The sequence below is a fragment of the Pleurodeles waltl genome, chromosome 6, assembly GCF_031143425.1.
Source record: "Pleurodeles waltl isolate 20211129_DDA chromosome 6, aPleWal1.hap1.20221129, whole genome shotgun sequence".
NCBI classification, from domain to species: domain Eukaryota; kingdom Metazoa; phylum Chordata; class Amphibia; order Caudata; family Salamandridae; genus Pleurodeles; species Pleurodeles waltl.
The window spans coordinates 1716770170-1716796206 of NC_090445.1; the positions used below are offsets into that span (position 1 = coordinate 1716770170).

The 26037-nt window shown below is 52.7% G+C and overlaps 1 protein-coding gene across 1 annotated transcript in view; it reads right to left on the minus strand.

The window, feature by feature from the left end:
• Positions 1-26037, minus strand: part of LOC138301445 (major histocompatibility complex class I-related gene protein-like) — a 253163-nt gene that overhangs the window by 184305 nt on the left and 42821 nt on the right. The window contains exon 3 of the mRNA XM_069241944.1: positions 9135-9407. Within this exon, the coding sequence (XP_069098045.1) occupies positions 9135-9407 (273 nt within the window). The remainder of the gene's footprint in view (positions 1-9134; positions 9408-26037) is intronic.

Consider the following 26037-nt stretch of genomic DNA (forward strand, 5'->3'; position numbering starts at 1 on the left):
GTAGGCCTCCTTGTGTCCCTGGTGCTGGACCTGTACAGCACTGTACTCTGTGCGCACTGTCTGCCTGTAGGTCTCATTGTGTCCCTGGTGTTTCACCTGTACAGCACTGTACTCTGTGCACACTGTCTGCCTGTAGGCCTCTCTGTGTCCCTGGTGCTGGGCCTGTACATCACTGTACTGTGTGCGCTCTGTCTGCCTGTAGGTCTCACTGAGTCCTTGGTGCTGCACCTGTGCAGCACTGTACACTGTGCGCACGGTCTGCCTGTAGGCCTCACTGTGTCCCTGATGCTGTGCCTGTACAGCACTGTACTCTGTGCGCACTGTCTGCCTGTAGGCCTCACTGTGTCCCTGGTGTTTCTCCTGTACAGCACTGTACACTGTGTGCACTGTCTGCCTGTAGGTCTCCTTGTGTCCCTGGTGTTTCTCCTGTGCAGCACTGTACTCTGTGTCCACTCTCTGCCTGTAGGCCTCCTTGTGTCCCTGGTGTTTCTCCAGTGCAGCACTGTACTCTGTGCGCACTGTCTGCCTGTAGGCCTCCTTGTGTCCCTGGTGTTTCACCTGTACAGCACTGTACACTGTGCACACTGTCTGCCTGTAAGCCTCCTTGTGTCCCTGGTACTGGGCCTGTACAGCACTGTACTCTGTGCGCACTGTCTGCCTGTAGGCCTCCTTGTGTCCCTGGTGTTTCACCTGTACAGCACTGTACACTGTGCACACTGTCTGCCAGTAAGCCTCCTTGTGTCCCTGGTGCTGGGCCTGTACAGCACTGTACTCTGTGCGCACTGTCTGCCTGTAGGCCTCACTGTGTCCCTGGTGTTTCACCTCTACAGCACTGTACTCTGTGCACACTGTCTGCCTGTAGGCCTCATTGTGTTCCTGGTGCTGGGCCTGTACAGCACTGTACTCTGTGCGCATTGTCTGCCTGTAGGTCTCACTGTGTCCCTGGTGTTTCTCCTGTGCAGCACTGTACTCTGTGTGCACTGTCTGCCTGTAGGCCTCCTTGTGTCCCTGGTGCTGGGCCTGTACAGCACTGTACTCTGTGCGCATTGTCTGCCTGTAGGCCTCCTTGTGTCCCTGGTGTTTCTCCTGTGCAGCACTGTACTCTGTGTGCACTGTCTGCCTGTAGGCCTCCTTGTGTCCCTGGTGCTGCACCTGTACAGCACTGTACTCTGTGCGCACTGTCTGCCTGTAGGCCTCACTGCGTCCCTGGTGTTTCTCCTGTACAGCACTGTACTCTGTGTGCGCTGTCAGCCTGTAGGTCTCACTCTGTCTCTGGTGTTTCTCCTGTGCAGCACTGTACACTGTGTGCACTGTCTGCCTGTAGGCCTCCTTGTGTCCCTGGTGTTTCACCTGCACAGCACTGTACTCTGTGCGCACTGTCTGCCTGTAGGTCTCCTTGTGTCCCCGGTGCTTCTCCTGTGCAGCACTGTACTCTGTGTGCACTGTCTGCCTGTAGGCCTCACTGTGTACGTGGTGTTTCTCCTGTGCAGCACTGTACACTGCGCACTGTCTGCCTGTAGGCCTCCTTGTGTCCCTGGTGCTGGACCTGTACAGCACTGTACTCTGTGCGCACTGTCTGCCTGTAGGTCTCATTGTGTCCCTGGTGTTTCACCTGTACAGCACTGTACTCTGTGCACACTGTCTGCCTGTAGGCCTCTCTGTGTCCCTGGTGCTGGGCCTGTACATCACTGTACTGTGTGCGCTCTGTCTGCCTGTAGGTCTCACTGAGTCCTTGGTGCTGCACCTGTGCAGCACTGTACACTGTGCGCACGGTCTGCCTGTAGGCCTCACTGTGTCCCTGATGCTGTGCCTGTACAGCACTGTACTCTGTGCGCACTGTCTGCCTGTAGGCCTCACTGTGTCCCTGGTGTTTCTCCTGTACAGCACTGTACACTGTGTGCACTGTCTGCCTGTAGGTCTCCTTGTGTCCCTGGTGTTTCTCCTGTGCAGCACTGTACTCTGTGTCCACTCTCTGCCTGTAGGCCTCCTTGTGTCCCTGGTGTTTCTCCAGTGCAGCACTGTACTCTGTGCGCACTGTCTGCCTGTAGGCCTCCTTGTGTCACTGGTGTTTCACCTGTACAGCACTGTACACTGTGCACACTGTCTGCCTGTAAGCCTCCTTGTGTCCCTGGTACTGGGCCTGTACAGCACTGTACTCTGTGCGCACTGTCTGCCTGTAGGCCTCACTGTGTCCCTGGTGTTTCTCCTGTGCAGCACTGTACACTGTGCGCACTGTCTGCCTGTAGGCCTCCTTGTGTCCCTGGTGCTGGGCCTGTACAGCACTGTACTCTGTGCGCACTGTCTGCCTGTAGGTCTCACGGTGTCCCTGGTGTTTCATTTGTACAGCACTGTACTCTGTGCACACTGTCTGCCTGTAGGCCTCAATGTGTCCCTGGTGCTGGGCCTCTACAGCACTGTACTCTGTGCACATTGTCTGCCTGTAGGTCTCACTGTGTCCCTGGTGTTTCACCTGTACAGCACTGTACTCTGTGCACACTGTCTGCCTGTAGGCCTCATTGTGTCCCTGGTGCTGGGCCTGTACAGCACTGTACTCTGTGCGCACTGTCTGCCAGTAGGTCTCACTGTGTCCCTGGTGTTTCTCCTGTGCAGCACTGTACTCTGTGTGCACTGTCTGCCTGTAGGCCTCCTTGTGTCCCTGGTGCTGGGCCTGTACAGCACTGTACTCTGTGCGCATTGTCTGCCTGTAGGCCTCCTTGTGTCCCTGGTGTTTCTCCTGTGCAGCACTGTACTCTGTGTGCACTGTCTGCCTGTAGGCCTCCTTGTGTCCCTGGTGCTGCACCTGTACAGCACTGTACTCTGTGCGCACTGTCTGCCTGTAGGCCTCACTGCGTCACTGGTGTTTCTCCTGTACAGCACTGTACTCTGTGTGCACTGTCAGCCTGTAGGTCTCACTGTGTCCCTGGTGTTTCTCCTGTGCAGCACTGTACACTGTGTGCACTGTCTGCCCTTAGGCCTCCTTGTGTCCCTGGTGTTTCACCTGCACAGCACTGTACTCTGTGCGCACTGTCTGCCTGTAGGTCTCCTTGTGTCGCTGGTGCTTCTCCTGTGCAGCACTGTACTCTGTGTGCACTGTCTGCCTGTAGGCCTCACTGTGTCCGTGGTGTTTCTCCTGTGCTGCACTGTACACTGCGCACTGTCTGCCTGTAGGCCTCCTTGTGCCCCTGGTGCTGGGCCTGTACAGCACTGTACTCTGTGCGCACTGTCTGCCTGTAGGCCTCACTGTGTCCCTGGTGCTGGGCCTGTACAGCATTGTACACTGTGCGCACTGTCTGCCTGTAGGCCTCCTTGTGTCCCTGGTGTTTCTCCTGTATAGCACTGTACTCTGTGTGCACTGTCTGCCTGTAGGCCTCACGATGTCCCTGGTGTTTCTCCTGTACAGCACTGCACTCCTTGCGCACTGTCTGCCTGTAGGCCTCCTAGTGTCCCTGACGTTTCACCTGTACAGCACTGTACTCTGTGTGCACTGTCTGCCTGTAGGCCTTACTGTGTCCCTGGTGTTTCTCCTGTACAGCACTGTACTCTGTGTGCACTGTCTGCCTACAGGTCTCACTGTGTCCCTGGTGGTTTCCCTGTACAGCACTGTACTCTGTGTGCACTGTCTGCCTGTAGGTCTCACTGTGTCCCTGGTGTTTCACCTGTACAGCACTGTACTCTGTGCACACTGTCTGCCTGTAGGCTTCACTGTGTCCCTGGTGCTGGGCCTGTACATCACTGTACTGTGTGCGCTCTGTCTGCCTGTAGGTCTCACTGAGTCCTTGGTGCTGCACCTGTGCAGCACTGTACACTGTGCGCACGGTCTGCCTGTAGGCCTCACTGTGTCCCTGGTGCTGTGCCTGTACAGCACTGTACTCTGTGCGCACTGTCTGCCTGTAGGCCTCACTATGTCCCTGGTGTTTCTCCTGTACAGCACTGTACACTGTGTGCACTGTCTCCCTGTAGGTCTCCTTGTGTCCCTGGTGTTTCTCCTGTGCAGCACTATACTCTGTGTCCACTCTCTGCCTGTAGGCCTCCTTGTGTCCCTGGTGTTTCTCCAGTGCAGCACTGTACTCTGTGCGCACTGTCTGCCTGTAGGCCTCCTTGTATTCCTGGTGTTTCACCTGTACAGCACTGTACACTGTGCACACTGTCTGCCTGTAAGCCTCCTTGTGTCCCTGGTGCTGGGCCTGTACAGCACTGTACTCTGTGCGCACTGTCTGCCTGTAGGCCTCACTGTGTCCCTGGTGCTGGGCCTGTACAGCATTGTACACTGTGCACACTGTCTGCCTGTAGGCCTCCTTGTGTCCCTGGTGTTTCTCCTGTACAGCACTGTACTGTGTGCGCTCTGTCTGCCTGTAGGTCTCACTGAGTCCTTGGTGCTGCACCTGTGCAGCACTGTACACTGCGCGCACGGTCTGCCTGTAGGCCTCACTGTGTCCCTGGTGCTGTGCCTGTACAGCACTGTACTCTGTGCGCACTGTCTGCCTGTAGGCCTCAATGTGTCCCTGGTGTTTCTCCTGTACAGCACTGTACACTGTGTGCACTGTCTGCCTGTAGGTCTCCTTGTGTCCCTGGTGTTTCTCCTGTTCAGCACTGTACTCTGTGTCCACTCTTTGCCTGTAGGCCTCCTTGTGTCCCTGGTGTTTCCCCAGTGCAGCACTGTACTCTGTGCGCACTGTCTGCCTGTAGGCCTCCTTGTGTCCCTGGTGTTTCACCTGTACAGCACTGTACACTGTGCACACTGTCTGCCAGTAAGCCTCCTTGTGTCCCTGGTGCTGGGCCTGTACAGCACTGTACTCTGTGCGCACTGTCTGCCTGTAGGCCTCACTGTGTCCCTGGTGTTTCTCCTGTGCAGCACTGTACACTGTGCGCCCTGTCTGCCTGTAAGCCTCCTTGTGTCCCTGGTGCTGGGCCTGTACAGCACTGTACTCTGTGCGCACTGTCTGCCTGTAGGTCTCACTGTGTCCCTGGTGTTTCACTTGTACATCACTGTACTCTGTGCACACTGTCTGCCTGTAGGCCTCAATGTGTCCCTGGTGCTGGGCCTGTACAGCACTGTACTCTGTGCGCACTGTCTGCCTGTAGGTCTCCTTGTGTCCCTGGTGCTTCTCCTGTGCAGCACTGTACTCTGTGTGCACTGTCTGCCTGTAGGCCTCACTGTGTCCGTGGTGTTTCTCCTGTGCAGCACTGTACACTGCGCACTGTCTGCCTGTAGGCCTCCTTGTGCCCCTGGTGCTGGGCCTGTACAGCACTGTACTCTGTGCGCACTGTCTGCCTGTAGGCCTCAATGTGTCCCTGGTGCTGGGCCTGTACAGCATTGTACACTGTGCGCACTGTCTGCCTGTAGGCCTCCTTGTGTCCCTGGTGTTTCTCCTGTATAGCACTGTACTCTGTGTGCACTGTCTGCCTGTAGGCCTCACGATGTCCCTGGTGTTTCTCCTGTACAGCACTGTACTCTATGCGCACTGTCTGCCTGTAGGCCTCCTAGTGTCCCTGGTGTTTCACCTGTACAGCACTGTACTCTGTGCGCACTGTCTGCCTGTAGGCCTCACTGTGTCCCTGGTGTTTCTCCTGTGCAGCACTGTACACTGTGCGCCCTGTCTGCCTGTAAGCCTCCTTGTGTCCCTGGTGCTGGGCCTGTACAGCACTGTACTCTGTGCACACTGTCTGCCTGTAGGTCTCACTGTGTCCCTGGTGTTTCACTTGTACAGCACTGTACTCTGTGCACACTGTCTGCCTGTAGGCCTCAATGTGTCCCTGGTGCTGGGCCTGTACAGCACTGTACTCTGTGCACATTGTCTGCCTGTAGGTCTCACTGTGTCCCTGGTGTTTCACCTGTACAGCACTGTACTCTGTGCACACTGTCTGCCTGTAGGCCTCATTGTGTCCCTGGTGCTCGGCCTGTACAGCACTTTACTCTGTGCGCACTGTCTGCCTGTAGGTCTCACTGTGTCCCTGGTGTTTCACCTGTACAGCACTGTACTCTGTGCACACTGTCTGCCTGTAGGCCTCCTTGTGTATCTGGTGTTTCACCAGTACAGCACTGTACTCTTTGCGCACTGTCTGCCTGTAGGCCTCCTTGTGTCCCTGGTGTTTCTCCTGTACAGCACTGTACTCTGTGCGCACTGCCTGCCAGCAGGTCTCACTGTGTCCCTGGTGTTTTACTTGTACAGCACTGTACTCTGTGCACATTGTCTGCCAGTAGGTTTCACTGTGTCCCTCGTGTTTCTCCTGTGCAGCACTCTACTCTGTGTGCACTGTCTGCCTGTAGGCCTCCTTGAGTCCCTGGTGCTGGGCCTGTACAGCACTGTACTCTGTGCGCATTGTCTGCCTGCAGGCCTCACTGTGTCCCTGGTGTTTCTCCTGTGCAGCACTGTACTCTATGTGCACTGTCTGCCTGTAGGCCTCCTTATGTCCCTGGTGCTGCACCTGTACAGCACTGTACTCTGTGTGCACAGTCTGCCTGTAGGCCTCACTGTGTCCCTGGTGATTCTCCTGTACAGCACTGTACTCTGTGCGCACTGTCTGCCAGTAGGCCTCCATGTGTCCCTGGTGTTTCTTCTGTACAGCACTGTACTCTGTGTGCATTTCCTGCCTGTATGCCTCCTTGTGTCCCTGGTGTTTCTCCTGTACAGCAGTGTACACTGTGTGCACTGTCTGCCTGTAGGCCTCCTTGTGTCCCTGGTGTTTCACCTGTACAGCACTGTACTCTGTGCGCACTGTCTGCCTGTAGGTTTCCTTGTGTCCCTGGTGCTTCTCCTGTGCAGCACTTTACTCTGTGCGCACTGTCTGCCTGTAGGCCTCACTGTGTCCCTGGTGTTTCTCCTGTGCAGCACTGTACACTGCGCACTGTGTGCCTGTAGGCCTCCTTGTGCCCCTCGTGCTGGGCCTGTACAGCACTGTACTCTGTGCACACTGTCTGCCTGTGGGCCTCACTGTGTCCCTGGTGCTTCTCCTGTGCAGCACTGTACTCTGTGCACACTGTCTGCCTGTGGGCTTCACTGTGTCCCTGGTGTTTCTCCTGTGCAGCACTGTACTCTGTGCGCACTGTCTTCCTGTAGGCCTCACTGTGTCCCTGGTGTTTCTCCTGTGCAGCACTGTACTCTGTGCGCACTTTCTGCCTGTATGCCTTCTTGTGTCCCTGGTGTTTCACCTGTACAGCACTGTACTCTGTGCGCACTGTCTGCCTGTAGGCCTCCTTGTGTCCCTGGTGCTGGGCCTGTACAGCACTGTACTCTGTGCGGACTGTCTGCCTGTAGGCCTCACTGTGTCCCTGGTGCTGGGCCTGTACAGCACTGTACACTGTGCGCACTGTCTGCCTGTAGGCCTCCTTGTGTCCCTGGTGTTTCTCCTGTACATCACTGTACTCTGTGTGCACTATCTGCCTGTAGGCCTCACTGTGTCCCTGGTGATTCTCCTGTACAGCACTGTACTCTATGCGCACTGTCTGCCTGTAGGCCTCCTAGTGTCCCTGGTGTTTCACCTGTACAGCACTGTACTCTGTGTGCACTGTCTGCCTGTAGGCCTTACTGTGTCCCTGGTGTTTCTCCTGTACAGCACTGTACTCTGTGCACACTGCCTGCCTGTAGGCCTCACTGTGTCCAGGGTGTTTCTCCTGTACAGCACTGTAGTCTGTGCGCACTGTCTGCTTGTAGGCCTCCTTGTGTCCCTGGTGTTTCACCTGTACAGCACTGTACTCGGTGCGCACTGTCTGCCTGTAGGCCTCCTTGTGTCCCTGGTGCTGCACCTGTACAGCACTGTACTCTGTGCGCACTGTCTGCCTGTAGGTCTCCTTGTGTCCCTGGTGTTTCTCCTGTGCAGCACTGTACTCTGTGTGCACTGTCTGCCTGTAGGCCTCCTTGTGTCCCTGGTGTTTCACCTGTACAGCACTGTACTCTGTGCGCACTGTCTGCCTGTAGGCCTCCTTGTGACCCTGGTGCTGGGCCTGTACTTTGTGCACTGTCTGCCTGTAGGTCTCACTGTGTCCCTGGTGCTGGGCTTGTACAGCGCTGTACTCTGTGCGCACTGTCTGCCTGTAGGCCTCCTTGTGTCCCTGGTGTTTCTCCTGTGCAGCACTGTACTCTGTGCGCACTGTCTGCCTGTAGCCCTCACTGTGTCCCTGGTGTTTCACCTGTACAGCACTGTACTCTGTGTGCACTGTCTGCCTGTAGGTCTCCTTGTGTCCCTGGTGTTTCACCTGTACAGCACTGTACTCTGTGTGCACTGTCTGCCTGTAGGCCTCCTTTTGTCCCTGGTGCTGGGCCTGTACAGCACTGTACTCTGAGCGCACGGTCTGCCTGTAGGCCTCACTGTGTCTCTGGTGTTTCTCCTGTGCAGCACTGTACTCTGAATGCACTGTCTGCCTGTAGGCCTCACTGTGTCCCTGGTGCTGGGCCTGTGCAGCACTGTACTCTGTGCGAACTGTCTGCCTGTAGGCCTCCTTGTGTCCTTGGTGCTGCACCTGTGCAGCACTGTACACTGTGCGCACGGTCTGCCTGTAGGCGTCACTGTGTCCCTGGTGCTGTGCCTGTACAGCACTGTACTCTGTGCGCACTGTCTGCCTGTAGGCCTCACTGTGTCCCTGGTGTTTCTCCTGTACAGCACTGTACACTGTGTGCACTGTCTGCCTGTAGGTCTCCTTGTGTCCCTGGTGTTTCACCAGTGCAGCACTGTACTCTGTGTGCACTCTCTGCCTGTAGGCCTCCTTGTGTCCCTGGTGTTTCTCCAGTGCAGCACTGTACTCTGTGCGCACTGTCTGCCTGTAGGCCTCACTGTGTCCCTGGTGTTTCTCCTGTGCAGCACTGTACACTGTGCGCACTGTCTGCCTGTAGGCCTCCTTGTGTCCCTGGTGCTGGGCCTATACAGCACTGTACTCTGTGCGCACTGTCTGCCTGTAGGTCTCACTGTGTCCCTGGTGTTTCACTTGTACAGCACTGTACTCTGTGCACACTGTCTGCCTGTAGGCCTCAATGTGTCCCTGGTGCTGGGCGTGTACAGCACTGTACTCTGTGTGCATTGTCTGCCTGTAGGCCTCCTTGTGTCCCTGGTGTTTCTCCTGTGCAGCACTGTACTCTGTGAGCACTGTCTGCCTGTAGGCCTCCTTGTGTCCCTGGTGTTTCTCCTGTGCAGCACTGTACCTCTCTGCAGGCTCTCCGCCCCATCCTTCAGGTAACGCTGCAGATGTGAGAGGCAGGGGTTCTCCAGGTAATCCTTCAGCTGCTGGATCATTATTTTCTTCGCCATCCAACGCTCCAGGATGATTGTGGCCGGGTGGGTGTCTGCCTTGTAGGTCACGGAATCTCCATTTAGGCTGAGCAGGTTTTCCCCATCATAGGCTTCATGATAAAACCATGTCCTGCTGCCATTTTCTCCCAGTTCACATCCATACATTTTCTGAAGTGTGTGCAGACCTGAGGAAGCAACCATGGGCAGACTGAGAAGTAGCAACGGTACACATTGAGCATCACTGTGAAATCACAGGCACATGCCATCCCAGCTGCAAGGGCCGCTCAAGAAAGGGCAGGGAGCCACCACTCTAGCACAACACCCATGAAGAAATCAGAAAACAATGAAACATCCCTCAAGAAGGGAGCTACACGAGCGGTACAGAGCAGCCACCCCAGACTGATTCAAGAGAGTCTGCGCCATCACCCGAAGAACAGTCCCAGTGGGGCCACAAGACGCCCAGAAACACAGAAGAACTTGTAAACCTTATACCTCCCAAGGGACAAATAACTCAGAGAGAAGAAAACACCGCCCAGGATTGTGTTTGGGCACGGTGGTGTCCCTTCCTGCACAAAAACAATCCTGCATGCAATGCAGGCGCCCTTGTACCATGGTGCACGGATCCGGTGTCGGCGCTGGGCTGCCGAAACAGCAGCAGCAGAGGGGGAAGAGCAGGGATGCTCCATATGCTATAGGCACAGCACAGCGCTGCCCTTTCACTTTGATGCTGCACTAAGCCAAATCCCCATATATACGCAGCATCGTTTGTTTGTTTGTGACTGGTCTGGTGGGAGGGGCTATTGTTCACATACGTATGGACTGTGATGGGGAAGAGGCCAAGGAGGTAATGCTGAGACGCATTCTCACCACCGTCTCTGTGCTACCATCACATGGCTGTTTCCTGGAAACGTGCAGAGACATATCGTATGGGGCAGCGTGGGATCAGCGCTGCAAACGTTGGAAAGCCAGATTCTTTCTACAGTAGTCTGTATTCCTTTGTGTGGGCAGGAACAACCATTACACACTTTGGGCTCAGTATATTAATTGTGTGGATATAATGTATAGTTATAAACTGAGATAATTTAAAATATATATATAAATATAAATATCTACACATGGGATTCCACACACACGCACACTTGCATTCCCCTACATTTATGCTTGCTAGAAGTTGTGTGAAAGTTAATTTACATATCACATTCTTTCTTTAATATTTTAGAACACCAGTTTTGTTATTATTTTGTCCATTTCTACATATGCTGTATTATTTTATGTGTATCTGTAAAGTGCACTATCACCACAAGGGTATATTGGTGCTGAGCCAGTGTGTGGGCGTGGCCCTCCCTGTGGAAGGTTGGCTAATTGAAAGCCAGGTCTTCAGCTTCTTGCAGAATTCAGGCGAGAGCAGGAATCTGTAATGTGGAGTGGGAGGTTGTTCCACGCTCTAGGAGTGATGTAAGAGAACGCTCGTCCTCCCGATCTGGTGCTGTGTATGCATGGGATGTGTGCTAGAAGGAGTTCTGCAGAGCTGAGGTATCTGGATGGTTGGTGGAAGGGGATGTGACTGTACAAGCAAGTGTGGCGTAGGTTTTGTAGTGTCTTGAATGTTTGTATAAAGAGTTTGAATTGGAGGCGTTTGTGTATCTGGAGTTAACGGAGCTACATCAGGCGTGGTGTGATGTGGGTTCTGTATGGGAGGTTGAGGATGAGTCTGGCTGCCGAGCTCTCGATGATTTGTAGTCTTCTATTGAGTTGCTTGGTGATCCAAGTGTAGATGGTGTTCCCATAGCACTACTTGCTAGTGAGTAGAATATAAGTGACTGTTTTCTAGTGTTGCTTGGGAGACATTGGAAAGCTTTCCTCAGCATTTCAAGGGTCTGGAAGTAGGATGCAGTGACTACCTCCATTTGTGCCTTCCTGTCCAATTTGCTGTTGGTGATTGTTCTGAGGTTCCTGGTGTTAGTTCTGGGTGTGGGTCGAAGTTTCAGCCAGCCACCAGATGGAGTCCCATTGTGAGGTGTTCTTGCTGAAGACCACTACTGCTGTCTTGTTGGTACTGAGCGTGAGATAGCTGGCTTTCATCCAGTTAATTACTTCTGTGGTGCAGTGGGTAAAAATGTATTTATGTGTTGGGGATCTTATCGGAGGGGGAAAATATGAGTTGCATGTTGCCGGCAAAGGAAAGAATGTTCATGTCATGTGCACGGATGGCGTAGACCAGAGAGATCATGAATGTGTTGAAGAGTGTGGAGCTGACCGATGAACCTTGACGCACTCCATAGATGAATTTGCGGGCTTCAAAGGAGTATGGTGCCAGGCTGACAGCTTCTGTGTTATCCACTGAGAACGAGCAGACCCAGAGGAGAATGGGTCCATGAATGGCAATCTCGTGCAGGCGCCTGAGGACGATGGGGTTGTGAGACCATGCCAAATGCTGCAGAGAAGCCCAGGAGAATGAGGGCAGCTGTATCTCCTCTGCAGATGTTGGGTCTGAATCTGGACTGCGTGGTGTCCAGGCGATGGTAGTTGCTCAGGTGGTTTGTGGGGCATCAGTTGATTAGTTTCTTTAAGGCCTTTGACGGGTAAAGTAGAAGGAAGAAGGGTGTGTATTTGGAAAGCGTGGCTGGGTCAGAGGATGGTTTCTTGAGCAGGGGCATAACAGTGGCATGTTTCGAGGTGTGCAGAAATGTGGCTGAGTCAATGGAGGCTTTGAAGATGGTTTTTACTGCAACACTAATCAGTAGAAATTGTTTGGAGAAGATATGGTAGGGACAAGGGTCAGATGGTGCAGCCTAGTGGATGGTCTTCATTGTAGCAGTGTTTTTGGCGGTGGTGATGACAGGCCATGAGTTTGAGGTTTGTTGTTCAGCTGTGATGGAAAGTTGAGTTGCAATGGCGACAGGGTCTGGTTGATGGTAGAAGATGCTGTAAATGAAGGTGTTTTTCTTACAGAAGATTTCTGAGAGTTTGTTGCTAAGGTCTTTTGAGGGCATGATGTTGCTGGAGGAGGCAGAAATCTCAGTGAAATCTTTGAAGATGGTGAAGATTTTCTTGCTGCTGTTAGTGCCAGCATTGATTTAATCTTCATGAGCTGTGCACTTGGTGTTCTGAATCTGCTGGTGGTAGTATCTTAGAGCTGATTTAAGGATGTCTTTGTTTGTGGTGTCCTGACGTGTTCTCCATAGCTGCTCCTGTTGCTTGCAATGGCATTTCATCAGTTTGAGTTTCTCTATGTACCAACTGGCCTGAGGTCAAGCTCTTGCTTTTGGGTTGTGCTTGAGGTGCGCCATCCAGCTGTTGAGGTTCTTGATGGCATTGGTCAAGTTGTTGGTGTGCTCAGCACGGTTCGCAGAGAGAGCGGAAACCCACTACTCTGTTGTGATGCATATTTACCATGCAAGGTCATTGTGCACCACCAGGTTTTTTGGGGGTACTGAAAAGTCCATTTGAGAGGAGCATTTGAGAGGTATTTAAGAGCAATTGATGGTTGTAAATTTGACTATGTACAGAAATGTGTTTTATTCTACAGTAGCTTGGTTGCTGAATGCCAAATATGACAGTTTTCCAGAGTTTTACGTGGACAGCAATAATTTTAGTTTGGGGAATGAGTACAAAGAGGTTGCTCAACATTTGTCCAATCACTTCGAAGAGGAGTCTAGTATTATGTTAATAGGCATCTTTTTTGCGAGAAGACAACTTATGTATGAAACTAACTATAACTATGTTGATAAACCAATACCTACATGATCAGAGTGACATTGATTGTTACAATAAAAGGTATAAATCACAAAAAAGGATGTCCGGCCAAAAGGAAACAGTGGAAAGTATCTAGGTATGTGAAAATATTATTGCGTTAGGACAAGAAGCGTCACCCACCCAAAGGTGGCATGCTTCATTCTTGGGTTCCCTCCTCACACCAGGACCAAAGGGACCTGGTGCGGGCTACACCCGTCTGAAGGACAGGAGCTCTTGAGCAGCTTTCGTTTCCTGGATGAGATCCAGGTATGGGTGAGAGAGGCAGAGTGCTAGTTTCAAGTGTGTCAAATGGGTTAATACAACTTCATGTTCTGCTAAATTTTAATATTATTCTGGTGCCGGCAAGGGATAGAGATGAAAACAGTGAGGGGAAATTAAGAGATAATGGGGGTCATTCCAACTTTGGCGGGCGGCGGAGGCCGCCCGCCAAAGTTCCCCCGTCGAAAGACCGCGGGGTCATTTCGACTTTCCCGCTGGGCCGGCGGGCGACCGCCAAAAGGGCGCCCACCGGCCCAGCGGGAAAGACCCTGCAACAAGGAAGCCGGCTCCGAATGGAGCCGGCGGAGTTGCAGGGGTGCGACGGGTGCAGTGGCACCCGTCGCGATTTTCACTGTCTGCAAAGCAGACAGTGAAAATCTGTATGGGGCCCTGTTAGGGGGCCCCTGCACTGCCCATGCCAGTGGCATGGCAGTGCAGGGGCCCCCAGGGGCCCCACGACACTCGTTCCCGCCATCCTGGTTCTGGCAGTGAAAACCGCCAGAAACAGGCTGGCGGGAAGGGGGTCGGAATCCCCATGGTGGCGCTGCAAGCAGCGCCGCCATGGAGGATTCCCTGGGCCAGGGGAAAACCGGCGGGAAACCGCCGGTTCCCCTTTTCTGACCGCGGCGGTAAGAATAGCCCTGGAAGCACCGCCAGCCTGTTGGCGGTGCTTCCGCTGCCCTCCGCCCTGGCGGTCAGAGACCGCCAGGGTTGGAATGAGGACCAATATCTCCCCTATTCGGTCAATATGTTTCTTCCTTATATTTGACCCAGTTGTAAGTTCAGGGGACCAGTAATCGAAGTCACTGTGTGATGTGCCAAGAAAAAAGATTTATGCAAGCTATAGGAAGCTGCCTCTGTATATACTAGATCAAAAGGAGATATAGGGGGTCATTTTGACCCTGGTGGTCTTTTGACCGCCAGGGTAAATGTGGCGGTCCCTCCACCAACAGGCTGGTGGTGCGGACTGCCACATTATGAGTGTAGCTGGTTGGCCACATCTCCACTCATACCGCCATGGCAGTTTGAACCGCCAGGCCTGAGATGCTCATCTCCGACCCAGCGGTCCACAGAAGACTGCCGGCAGTATTAGGAGCCGGCTTTCCACCATGGTTTCCGTGGCAGTAGCATCGACACGAAAACCATGGCAGAAAGGCTACTGCTGACAAGGAATTTTTTCCCTGTCACCGGTAGATGCTCCCCCACCCCATCCCCCCAGCAAGCAGTAGACCCCCAACCCCTTTCAGCCACAGCACCCCCTACCCCCACCCCGCATACATGCATACCCAAACGCACCACGCATACACCTATTCACCTACACTTAAGTAAACGCATCCACTCACGCATACATACACGCATTTACAACATTCATACACGCATTCAAGCACACATACTCACACCCTTCCATTCATGCATACTCACACGCATACACACTTACATGCAGACACGCACTCACTTCAACATTCAGACATGCATACAGCCATGCATTCACACATTCATGCACACATGCCGACACCACACATGCACACACAACACCCCTCTCCCCTGTTGAACGATCACCTTACCTGTTCCGGGGAGAAGGTCGTCCGGAAAGGAATGGGAACGGGTGCTTCCACCACCGTCAGCGCCCCGTCAGCAGGACACCGCCAGGCCGTATTATGGCCCATACTATGGCGGGCGGTGTCCTACTGAGGGGGCGGGCCGGTGGTGGAACTGCCAGAGCGCCTCCACCCACCAGCACGACTACTGTTGGATTTCCGCCCAAAGTGTGGCAGAAATCCGGCAGTACCCATGATATGGTGGGCGGGAGACCGCCAGCACTGGCGGTCTCCTGGTGCCCGTGTCTTTGGCAGTCTTCGTGGAAGATCGCCAAAGTCGTAATGAGGGCCATAGTGTGCACAGAGTCCAGGGGTTCCCCAGAGGCTTAACAGAGGCTAAAGTAGATAATACCAATGCTCTCTTTTGCTGTAGTGTGGTTGAGCAGTTAGGCTTATCAGAGGGTAGTGCAAAGCATTTGTTGTATACACACAGACAATAGAAGAAGCACACAGTCAATGATTTAACTCCAGACCAATGTTTTTTATATAGCAAAAATATATTTTGTTACTTTATTTCTAGAACCACAAGATTCAAGTTGCAGGTCAGTACATTTGCAAGTGTCCAACATATGCATCAATACCACTTTGTTTCAAATTAACAAGTTCTAAGTTTTTTTAATAAATAGCAATAATCTGTTTTAAAAGTTGACACTACAATTTTCATAGACAGTTCTAGGGGGAAGAAAGGTTTGCACAATTTTGAGGTAAGTTCAAGACTTACAGTTCCAGTCTCCGGGGGTTAGGATATCCACAGGCTGGGGTTCACATTGACCCCAAACATCCACCACCAACCCACAACCAACAACACGGGGCCGTCCGGGTGCAGAGGTCAAAGTTGAGGTTGATATAACATGGAGACTGGGGGCCCTCGAAATCAGGGCTGCTTGCAGGTAAGTACCCATGTTTTCGGACGGCAGACCTGGAGAGTTTAGAGGAGCACCGGGGGGGCACTGGTCAGCACCAAACACACCCCCTCAATGGCACAGGGGCGGCTGGGTGCAGGGTGCAAATACAGCATCTGGCTGCCAAGGCTTTCCTATAGGGGGACCCCAGAGGGTCATACAGATGCTGCAGGCTAAGTCCAGGGGGTCGGTCCCGGAAAACCAAAGGCTGGACAAGGATGAGGCCCGTCTGCTGGACGTAGCTGGACCAGTGGTCGGATTCCCCAAGGCCAGGGGGCTGCGGGCCAGAGGTACCTTAGGGCTTGGGGTATCTTTGTCCGGTTCTCTCGCGGTCGGGGAGGTCCTCCGGATTTAGGCTATAGGTGTCGTCATGTTGGACAGGAGGGGTCAACCCAGGGTGGACATTAAGTCAAATCGCCTGGGGACCAGCTTTAGTTGGTAGGGCCACTTGGACACGGGCTGTAGGCGTCAGGTGCAGAGTGAGCAGGACTCAGGGATCCGGGGTGGTTCTGGAGTTCTTTGTTAGAGTTTCTTTTGGACAGGGCCGCTACCTACAGGAGTTCTTGGTCCTCTGGGGTGCAGGTAGTCCTCTTGAGGCCTTGAAGAGGTTGCTGGTCCTGCAGGATGCGTCACCTTTTGTAGTAGGGCTTCAGAAGCTGGAGAAAGGCCTGTAGGGCTGGGGCCAAGTCAGTTGGTGTCTTCAGTCTTCTCTGCTGGGGGTCAGCTTAGCAGTCCTTCTTTCTCCTTGTCTTCTTGAGGTCGCCAAAATTCTGATGAGCTAGGTTCAGGGGAGCCTTTAAATCCTGTATTTAGGGGCGTTACAGGGGTCCAAGGGCAGTAGCCAATGGCTACTGTCCCTAAGCGTGACTACACCCTTCCAGTGTCCACTCCCTTTGGGGAGGGGGACACAGACCTAACCCTATTGGTCCCTGTCTTCCAAACCAAGATGGAGGATCTTGAAAGGAGGGGGTCACTTGAGCTCTGGACACCTTAGGGGTGGTCCCAGCTGAAGTGGTCACTCCTCGTTGTTTTCCCTAATTTTTCTGCTGGACTTGCTGCCAAACGTAGGGCTTTGTCCAGAGGGGTAGGCATCTCCACTAGACGGAGTGCCCTGGGGCACTGTAACAAGAGGCCTGAGCTTTTGAGGCTCACAGCCAGGTTTTACAGTTCCTGCAGGGGGTAGGTGTGAAGCACCTCCACCCAGGGTAGGTTTTGTTTCTGGCCACAGAGAGCTCAAAGGCTCTCACCCAATGTGGTCAGAAACTCATCTCGAAGTGGTAGGCTGGCACAGACCGGTCTGTCCTGCACTAGACGTTTGGCTAAAATACAAGGGGCATATCTAAGATGCCCTCTGGGTGCGTTTTCCAATAAATCCAACACTGGCATCAGGGTGGGTTTATTGTGCTGAGAAGTTTGATACCAAACTTCCCAGACTTCAGTGGAGCTATCATGGAGCTGTGAAGTTTGTAATGACAAACTCCCAGCCCATGTACGTTATCTGGCCACACTGCACTTACAATGTCTAAGATTGGACTTAGACACTGTAGGGGCATTTTGCCCATGCAGCTATGCCCTCACCTGTGGTATAGTGCACCCTGCCTTAGAGCTGTATGGCCTGCTAGAGGGTTGACTTACCTATGCCACAGGCAGTGGTTTGTGAGCATGGCACTCTGAGGGGGATGCCATGTCAACGTTGTTGTTTTCTCCCCACCAGTACACACAAGTTGCAGTGGCAGTGTGTATGGGCTTGGTGGGGGGGGTCCCCCAAGGTGGCATTATATATGCTTTAGCCCTTGGGGACCTTCCCTGGTCAAAGGGCTCTTGGTACCATGGGTACCTTTTACAAGGGGCTTATCTGTATGCCAGGGGTGTGTCAATTGTGGGAAGAACGGAACAGTTTAAAGGAAAGAACACTGGTGCTGGGGCCTGGTTAGCAGGATCTCAGCACACTCTCAGTCAAATCAGCATCAATATCAGGCACAAAATTGGGGGAGGAGGGGTGACCATGCCAAAAAGGGCACATTCCTACACAAGCTAGTATGACAAACAGGTGGTAAGTCAGCTGAAGCAGGAGGTGGCCCACAGCATGCTGTTTGTAAGAGTCCACCGTAGTACTACCGTATACAAATGGGATGTTTAGCTCCTTCTCAAGCCTTAATTAGGCCGCCTAGATCACAGAACGGCCCGAAGTCTCAGCGTCCTCAAATGGCATGCCCGGCGAGAGGAGTGACGTTAATTGTTACCATAAAAGGGTGCAGGCACAGCTGTAGGAATTTGCACAAATCTTTTACCAAAGGAATTGAACGTTCTGCCATGGCTACTAGGGAACACAGCAGGATGAAAGTTGGTTTGGTGACTAAATAAGCCAAGCAGATTCTAAACAGAGAAGAGTTCAACAGGAATGACATGTCTAGAATGAAGACAAGTCACAAGGCATCAGACTCCTCTTCACAGTTCTCCTACGTGCAGGGAGGGTTTCTAGCTGCAGTTGGTGTCCTTGAGTGGGTATATTTGTCTCTGTGCTGGTGGGGCCAGTGGTTGTGGATATGTTCACTTGTATGCAGGGATGTGTTATTGTCGTTGCCGGTGACAGTAAATGTGTTTGTGGTCTGCTATGTGCAGGGAGAATTTTGTGCTGTTGTCCTTGAGACCTTGAGGCTTATTCGTCTCAGTCCTGCTGAGGTCAATGAGTGTAGATAAGTTCTCTTCCATGAGGATGTGCATTAATGTTGCTGCTGGGTGGTTGTGTTCCCCGGTGTGAAGGAAGGTGTTCCTGTGGTATTGCTGCTGGTGGTGTTGATGAGCTTGATCCTTGCGGGCTTTGTTCTCTATTCTGGGAGATGCTCTCTTGAGACTCCCTTGTGGGGTCTGTTCTTATGTATACAAGGAGATGCTGATGTTGTGGTTGGTGTTTGTGATTGTTTTAGCTTTCAATTAGGTGTGTTCTTCTGTAGATTTACTGTGTTTGTCGATGTGTTTCCAAATGTTTGAATCCATGGATGTTTTTTGATTCATTTGTGGTCCTGGCCGTAATGAGGTGTTCCAGGTGTTGTTCCAGTAAAGATAAAGTGGGGGTTCCCAAATGTCAAAAGGTTGGGAACCACTGTGCTAAATCATAATCCTTCACAGTGGCCGGAAAAGCAAGCACAAACTATCACCGACTGCAGGAACAACTCCCTACGCACAGCAGAACAGACGCACAACCTAAGTCACTGACAACAACAGCAGCTATAACACATCCATGCTCTCGGGCGAACTGAAAACCAAGCAAAGATCATCAACAACCACAGGGACTGCCCCTGCATAAATGGTATCAGAGAACAAACATGACCACTGACACCAACAGCACTGAGAACACTTCCATGCACACAGAACAGCAGTGACAGACCCCACAGGGGAGTGACAACTGCCATAAACCAGTGATAACAATCACACAACTTCCCTGCACCCATGAGAAAGGGCTCCCAGAGGGGAATGAAAAACAACCATAGGCCACTAACACCTGCGGAAACATCTTGTTGCACACAGAACATACTCAAACAAGCATTGGCAAAGGCAATAGCCAGTAACCTATTGCCTTTGGCAGTGGGGTGGGTGTGGTGAACGGTGGTGCAGGCCTTGAAAAATCACAAAAATGTTACTAGACCTGCAGGTCGAGTAACTTGAATAATCTACTCAACCTAACTGTAATGTATTTGACCTGTTAACAGGTCTCAAATTGTGTGATCCTAGGAAAATATTTTAGTTCACAGAGTCGCCCTCTTCTTCATTCTCACATATGAGTGCACCATTAAATAAGTGAGTTCAGCATTTCTGCTGTACAAAAAACCTCTTTTGTTTGATTAAATAGACTAAGGTGGTTATTATGAACATGGCGGGAAACACAGTTGCCCGCCGTGGCGTCAGTGAACAGAAGATCGCCATTGGCGGTGAACAGAAACCCACCATATAAAGATGCAAAAATCAGAATCCGCCAAAAAAGTCCCAGCCACCAGTCACTGCCAGAACCTTGTCGGACGAAATGCAGGACCTCCCACCCAGCCCTCCAAATAATGATGCACAAATCACAGCGGCGGTCAGTGGAAGTTGAACGACCATTGGCGCTACAGACCGCCACGGCCAGCAATGGGACCCAACAGTAAGAACCGCACACATTGGCAAGTCTGAAACGCACACACCTGACACACATCCACAACACTATAAAACACTTACAGACACACACCACAATCCTTTGCAACAGCATTAGGACAACTGATATAGAGAACTCCAGAAGCAGACACTGAACGCCACAATACACGATTCATACACCCAACCACACAACAGCACCCTCATCTAGATCCACACACCACTCACAACACACACCCACACTTCACAGAAAGGGAGCTAAGGACCATGGTGGACGAGATACTGAAGGCTGAGCCACAATTATTCGGGGCACAGGTCCAGCACACACCCATCGCCAGGAAGATGGAGTTATGGCAGACAATAGTGAACAAGGTCAATGCAGTGGGACACCATCCACGCACGAGGGACAACATCCACAAGAAATGGAATGACCTGCGTGGGAAGATAAGGTCGGTGGCATCCCGGCACAATATTGCAGTCCAGAAGACTGGGGGAGGACCTCCACCAACACCACCCGACTACACTGACTGGAAGGAAAAGGTACTGGCCATCCTGCACCCTGAGGGCCTCACTGGACTCACTGGAAGAATGGACTCGGGTAAGTCGTCTACAATTACCCCATATCCATCACACCTGTAATGCATGCACCACCCCACCCCTCCAACAGCCACCAGGACCACTACCCCACCCAGGCCAAACGCACTGCATCCAGACACCCTGCATGTCCACAAACCCACTAACAGGCCCACATCCCTCCCCCTGTGCATAGCCACCCACCCCTGCAAGGAATCACAGAGGCACTACACCACCCACAACGCACCTCCACATCCTAAGCAAAAAGCAATGGCAACCTCACAAAGGCACCCTGCTTGGCCCCAAAGTGTAAAACCTGCACAAAACAGCCCAGCCCTGCGCACCCCATCCGATCATGCAATTGTAATAGACATGTCCATTCCCCCCAACAGGCACCATCAGCCATGCCACCCTGACGGACAGGACAAGAAGTGGCAGTGCCCCACATGGAAAAAGAGGCACCACCCAGGACACTGGAGAGGAGCCCTGGACAGTGAGGAACACCCTGCCCCCTCACACAGTCCTGGACTGTTACCATCCAGCAGCTCCACCCAGGACACCACTGACACCCCTACCACCCAGTCAACAACATCAGCCCAGGGCAACCGTCCCCACACCTGTGTATCCAGGCCACAGACTGGTGGAACACATGGACAGAGGCCACAGTCACCCCCTACCAACAGGCAGGAAGACAATGGCCCCAGTACAAGTGGTACCGCCAAACCTGTGCAGGGGACACAGGCACAGGGGGCTAGGCCCAGTGGGAGGGAATCACTGGCCCAGGGGGGTGGCCACAGGATGGATGCTGCAGCCCAGGACGTGATATCTGAGGTCCTGGGAGCATACCACCATACCCAGGACAGATAGGCCCAGATTGCTTCCACCCTGGAGCAGAGTCAAAGGCTACAGGTAGCACACCACCAAGAGGCCATGGAGCAGTGGAAACTGCACAATGCCACCATGGCCACCATAGCAGGTGCACTGCTGCACCTTGTCCCAACCCAGCCTGAGACCCCCACAAACCAGGAAGCCCCTCCTACAGGCCAAGATACAGACCGGCCAGCAACAGCAGCAGCAGCAACTGGACTTGTGCCACAATCTCAGGATCCACAGGAGACCAGCACCTCAACCCGTACAGGCCAATACCAGGCACCCAAATGGTTCCTCAGGCCCAGATATGGCACTGGAACACCTGCCAAGACCAAGGCCCCCTCAAAGAATTGACTCTGGCAAGACCTGTCCTCCAACTGTGCCACTGAACCAACGTCCACACCGTGTAACAACAACCCCAAAAACTGTAAATGATAGATGGACATACCACCACTGCCAACAAACGCTGCGACCATGTAGCCAATATGGACATCCACCAGTGGCCCACTTCCAACACTGTAAACTGCACAATGGCATCCCTGCACAAAATAAAACACCTGTTCACCAATGTCAATGTCCCCTGTCATTATGATTAAACAAATGGAAGTGTGGATGCAATTGTCTTTGAAATCATCTTTTCTTATCAGAGTTGCAGGAATTGCACCCCACGCATAACATGTGGTTGTGCTAACAGAATTGTCAAACAATTTGTCCATAATGTCACCTGTCCCATGCAAACCTCGTCACAGTAACAATGTCTATAGACCCAACACCCCCATAGGGGAGAAGGCACACTAACAGTATGCTGCACAGACAGCAACAGCATCAAATAGTACCACTTAGTTACTGGAAGTACAGTTGGATCAGTTGGTTCCTGGAATGTACATCTTCCCCCTCCTCATCATCACCATCACTCTCATCCCCTCCCTGAGGAAGCTGGTCTGGACATACAGCACCCACCTCCTCCAAGAGGGGAATAGATTTCCTCACAGCCACGTTGTGCAGCATGCAGCAGGCCACCACTATTCTACACACCTTTTCAGGCTCATAGGCCAGGGATTCCCCAGAGATATGAAGGCAACGGAATCTAGCCTTCAGGGGACCTATTGTGCACTCTATCACCCTCCTAGTCCTTCCATGGGCCTCATTGTAATTCCTCTCTGCATCTGTCCTAGGATTCCTCACTGGTGTCAGGAGCCAAAGCATGTTGGGGTAGCCACAATCACTTGAGAAAGGGGGCAAAACAGGACTGTCAATGACAACCCTCAGTGGCAGACAGCCTGACTGTCTACTATGTGGCAATAAGTGTCAGACACACCTACCTATGATCCATCCTCTGTCCCCTTGTAGTTGTTCCATCTTGTGTGGCACATTACTGTTCCTCAGCACAAAGGAATCATGGACTGATCCAGGGAACATGACATTCACATGGGAGAGGTACTGGTCTGCAATACACACCAATTGGATGTTCATGGAGTGAAAGTTCTTTCTGTTTCTGTACACCTGTTCACTGACTCTTAGGGGAATGATTGGTATGTGGGTTCCATCAATGGCACCTATCACATGGGGAATGTTGGCAAAGGCATAGAAGTCCGACTTGATGGCAGGGAGGTCAGCACTTTGGCGAAACCTCACATAGAACTGCAGGTGTCGTACAAATGCATTCAGGAATCTGGACAGTATAATGGTAAACATTGGCTGTGAAAAACCTGCACCCATGCCCACTGTCACCTGAAATGAGCCTGTGGCCAGGAAATGGAGTGCAGAGAGCACCTGCACTTTAGTAGGCATGGCATGCTGATTTCAATTAGCAGGTCTCAGTGCTGGATTCAGTAATGCACAAAGTTCATGAATAGTAGCACGTTTGAGTCTGTAATTGATAATGATGTGACGCTCCACCATTGTCCCCAAATCAACAAGTGGTCTGGACACCGATGGGGCCCTCCCTCGCCACATGGGTTTGTACCTAGGAGGAGTTGACAACACATGTAAGGAACACACATACATCTGCCCACAATGTTTCATATTCAGCACTGCTGGCATACAAGTGGACGACACATATGCATAGTAGGATGTGACATGCCCTCAATGATACATTAGGACTGTCGTGGTGAGCAAATGTATGTTTGTTCTTGCCTACGGGGGTTGGGGACAATAGGGCCTGCATGGGGCATCTGAGGATTTAATAACCGCATAGTAATGGCCAAAATGTCTGCCCCCTGTAATCCAGAAATGTTGCAGTGGAAGTGACCTCATACCGCTCGCGTTGACGTAATAGCGTAAGGCCGCTGTGCGACCATTCATTGGTTAACATGGTTGTCAATGGGGATTCTTAGCATATCATGATTGCCGCCGGTGGTGACGGTGCACACCGTCGTGGTGCGTACGCTAACTTGTCACCCCAACTTCACTTGACTCCCGGATTTTGTGCATGCAGGTACTCCACTGAGTGTGCTGCTGTGTCCTGCCTCTGGCCTTGGAAATGACATGTGTGGCAGGGGAAAGGGCCCCGGCCTTCACCAGTGAGGAACTGGACAAGCTCTAGACGTGGTCCTGTCCCTGTACGCTAAGCTCTACGGTCGACCAGAGGTACAGGTGAGTAGGTGGATTGGGGGGCATGGATGTGTGTAATGGTGGTAGATGGCTGTAAACATGTGTGCACGTTTGACACTGTACAGTCGTGGGTTCCTGACATGCTGCATGTGTGTGTGCAGTTATGCTGTTGTAAATGTCCGTCCCATAGGGGATGTATAGCCAGCTGTATGTGATGGGCATTGTCTGACCTCTGTGTTCCTTTTTCCGTGTGTCCCGTATAGGTCAGCCCCCATCAGAAGAGGGGACTGTGGCAGGCCATCGCCAGGGAGGTGCGGACCCTGGGCACCTCCCAGCAGAGCACCCACTGCAGGAAGCGGGGGAGGACCTGCGGCGCTGGGCCAGGAAGACCTGCGAGACACAGCTGGGGAAGTCTTCCCAACGAGGAAGGGGTGCCTGTCGGGCACTGACCCCCCCTAATGAGCCGCATTCTGGCAGTGGCGTAGCCAGACTGGATGGGCACTTGAAGGCTGCACAGCAGACACAAGGGGGTGAGTACATGAACCATCGTATGCCTCCTTGATGGATGTGTAAGTGTGCTGTGGTATGTAAGCTGTCTAGTGGCAGAGACTCTGACTGATATTTTACATAATGCCCCCCATGGGAAGTAAGGATGTAAGGGGAAGGTTTGCAGTACTTCAGGTTCCTCTGTGATGTAGGAAATGGCTGTAGAGCAGCTTTGTGGCCAATAGTCAGGGGCATAGCCATGTGTATAGCGGTAGGTGCTGCATGGTGGAATATTTGCAGGGTGGGTGTATGTGGGAACCAGTTATGTACCTCCATTCAGCTATTTACAATTACCTCCCCTGTTTTGTCTCCCAATCCCTGTCCTCTTGTGTTGTCTGCATACATCAGCATCATCTGACGAGGGAGCCGAGGCACCAGCGAGTGGGGATGCAGTGGCCCACGGTTCCACAGAGGCAGAGTCGTCCGATGCCAAGGGGACCAGTGGGTTGGAGGGTGAGGGGAGTACCACGGAGGAGGCAACTACCACTGGAGGTACTGACTCCGATACCTCCTCCGATGGGAGTTCCCTGGCAGTGTCAGACCCTAGAGGGCCCACCCCTACTTCGTCATCTTCCGCCACTCCCCATACCATCTGCGCCCTCCCATTTGCTCCCCACCGAGTTGCCCATGCCTGCTCACCCAGAATGGTGGGTGTCTCCTTCGCCCCAAGCATCTCCTCCCCTGCCCCAGACAGCCCTTCTGCCCTCACGAAGGAGGCTATAGACCTCTTGAGAACCATCTCTGTAGGGCAGACAACCATCGTCAATGCCATCCAGGAGCTAGCATCAGAGGTGCAGCAGATCAATGCCTATCTGGATGGCATTCACGGTGCCATGTCTGGCCTACAGAGACCTTTTCAGGCTCTGGCCTCCTCTTTGATGGCAGCCAGTGTCCCTGGTCATTCCGTCACCCCTCCAACCACCTCTACCTCTTCCAGCACCCCACTCCCTTCACCCGTCCAAAGCACACAATCTGACACGCGTTCACACACCTCAACTCACAAGAAGCACACTTCAAAACACAAGCACCACACTTACCACCACAGGCATACACACAGCCAAAATACAAAGGCACACACACCAACATCCACTTCCCCCAGTGTGTCCGCATCTTCCACCTCCCTGTCTATCCCCTCTACATGCACACCCACATGCACCGCACCCTCATTCAATGTTTATGACCCTATTCTTGCAGTCACCACAAAATCAGACATTCATTCATGCACCCCAGACACCACACCTGCACTCACCACAACGACTTTAGTTGACACATGCATCACACTCACTAAACTTGCAGGCACCCATACAACATCCATGTACACTGGCAACCTGTCTTGTCCCACTGTGTCCACCCCCCTCCTCCCAAAACACTAAAACGCACCAAAACACCCACCCAACACACATCCACCACACCTCAGCATGCTGTACATTCACCTGCACCCACGTCACGACCACTCCCTCTACCTCCACTCCCATGCCTTCCTCCAGGTCCACCTCGATTGCCCATAAAAAACTTTTCCTATCGTGTGTTGACCTATTCGAACCCACTGGCCCACCCCGTCTCGTCCCTAAACGTGCACACCTCCTTGCCCTGTCCACTCCTCCCATGTCACAGCCCACCCCTGTCCGCCCTCC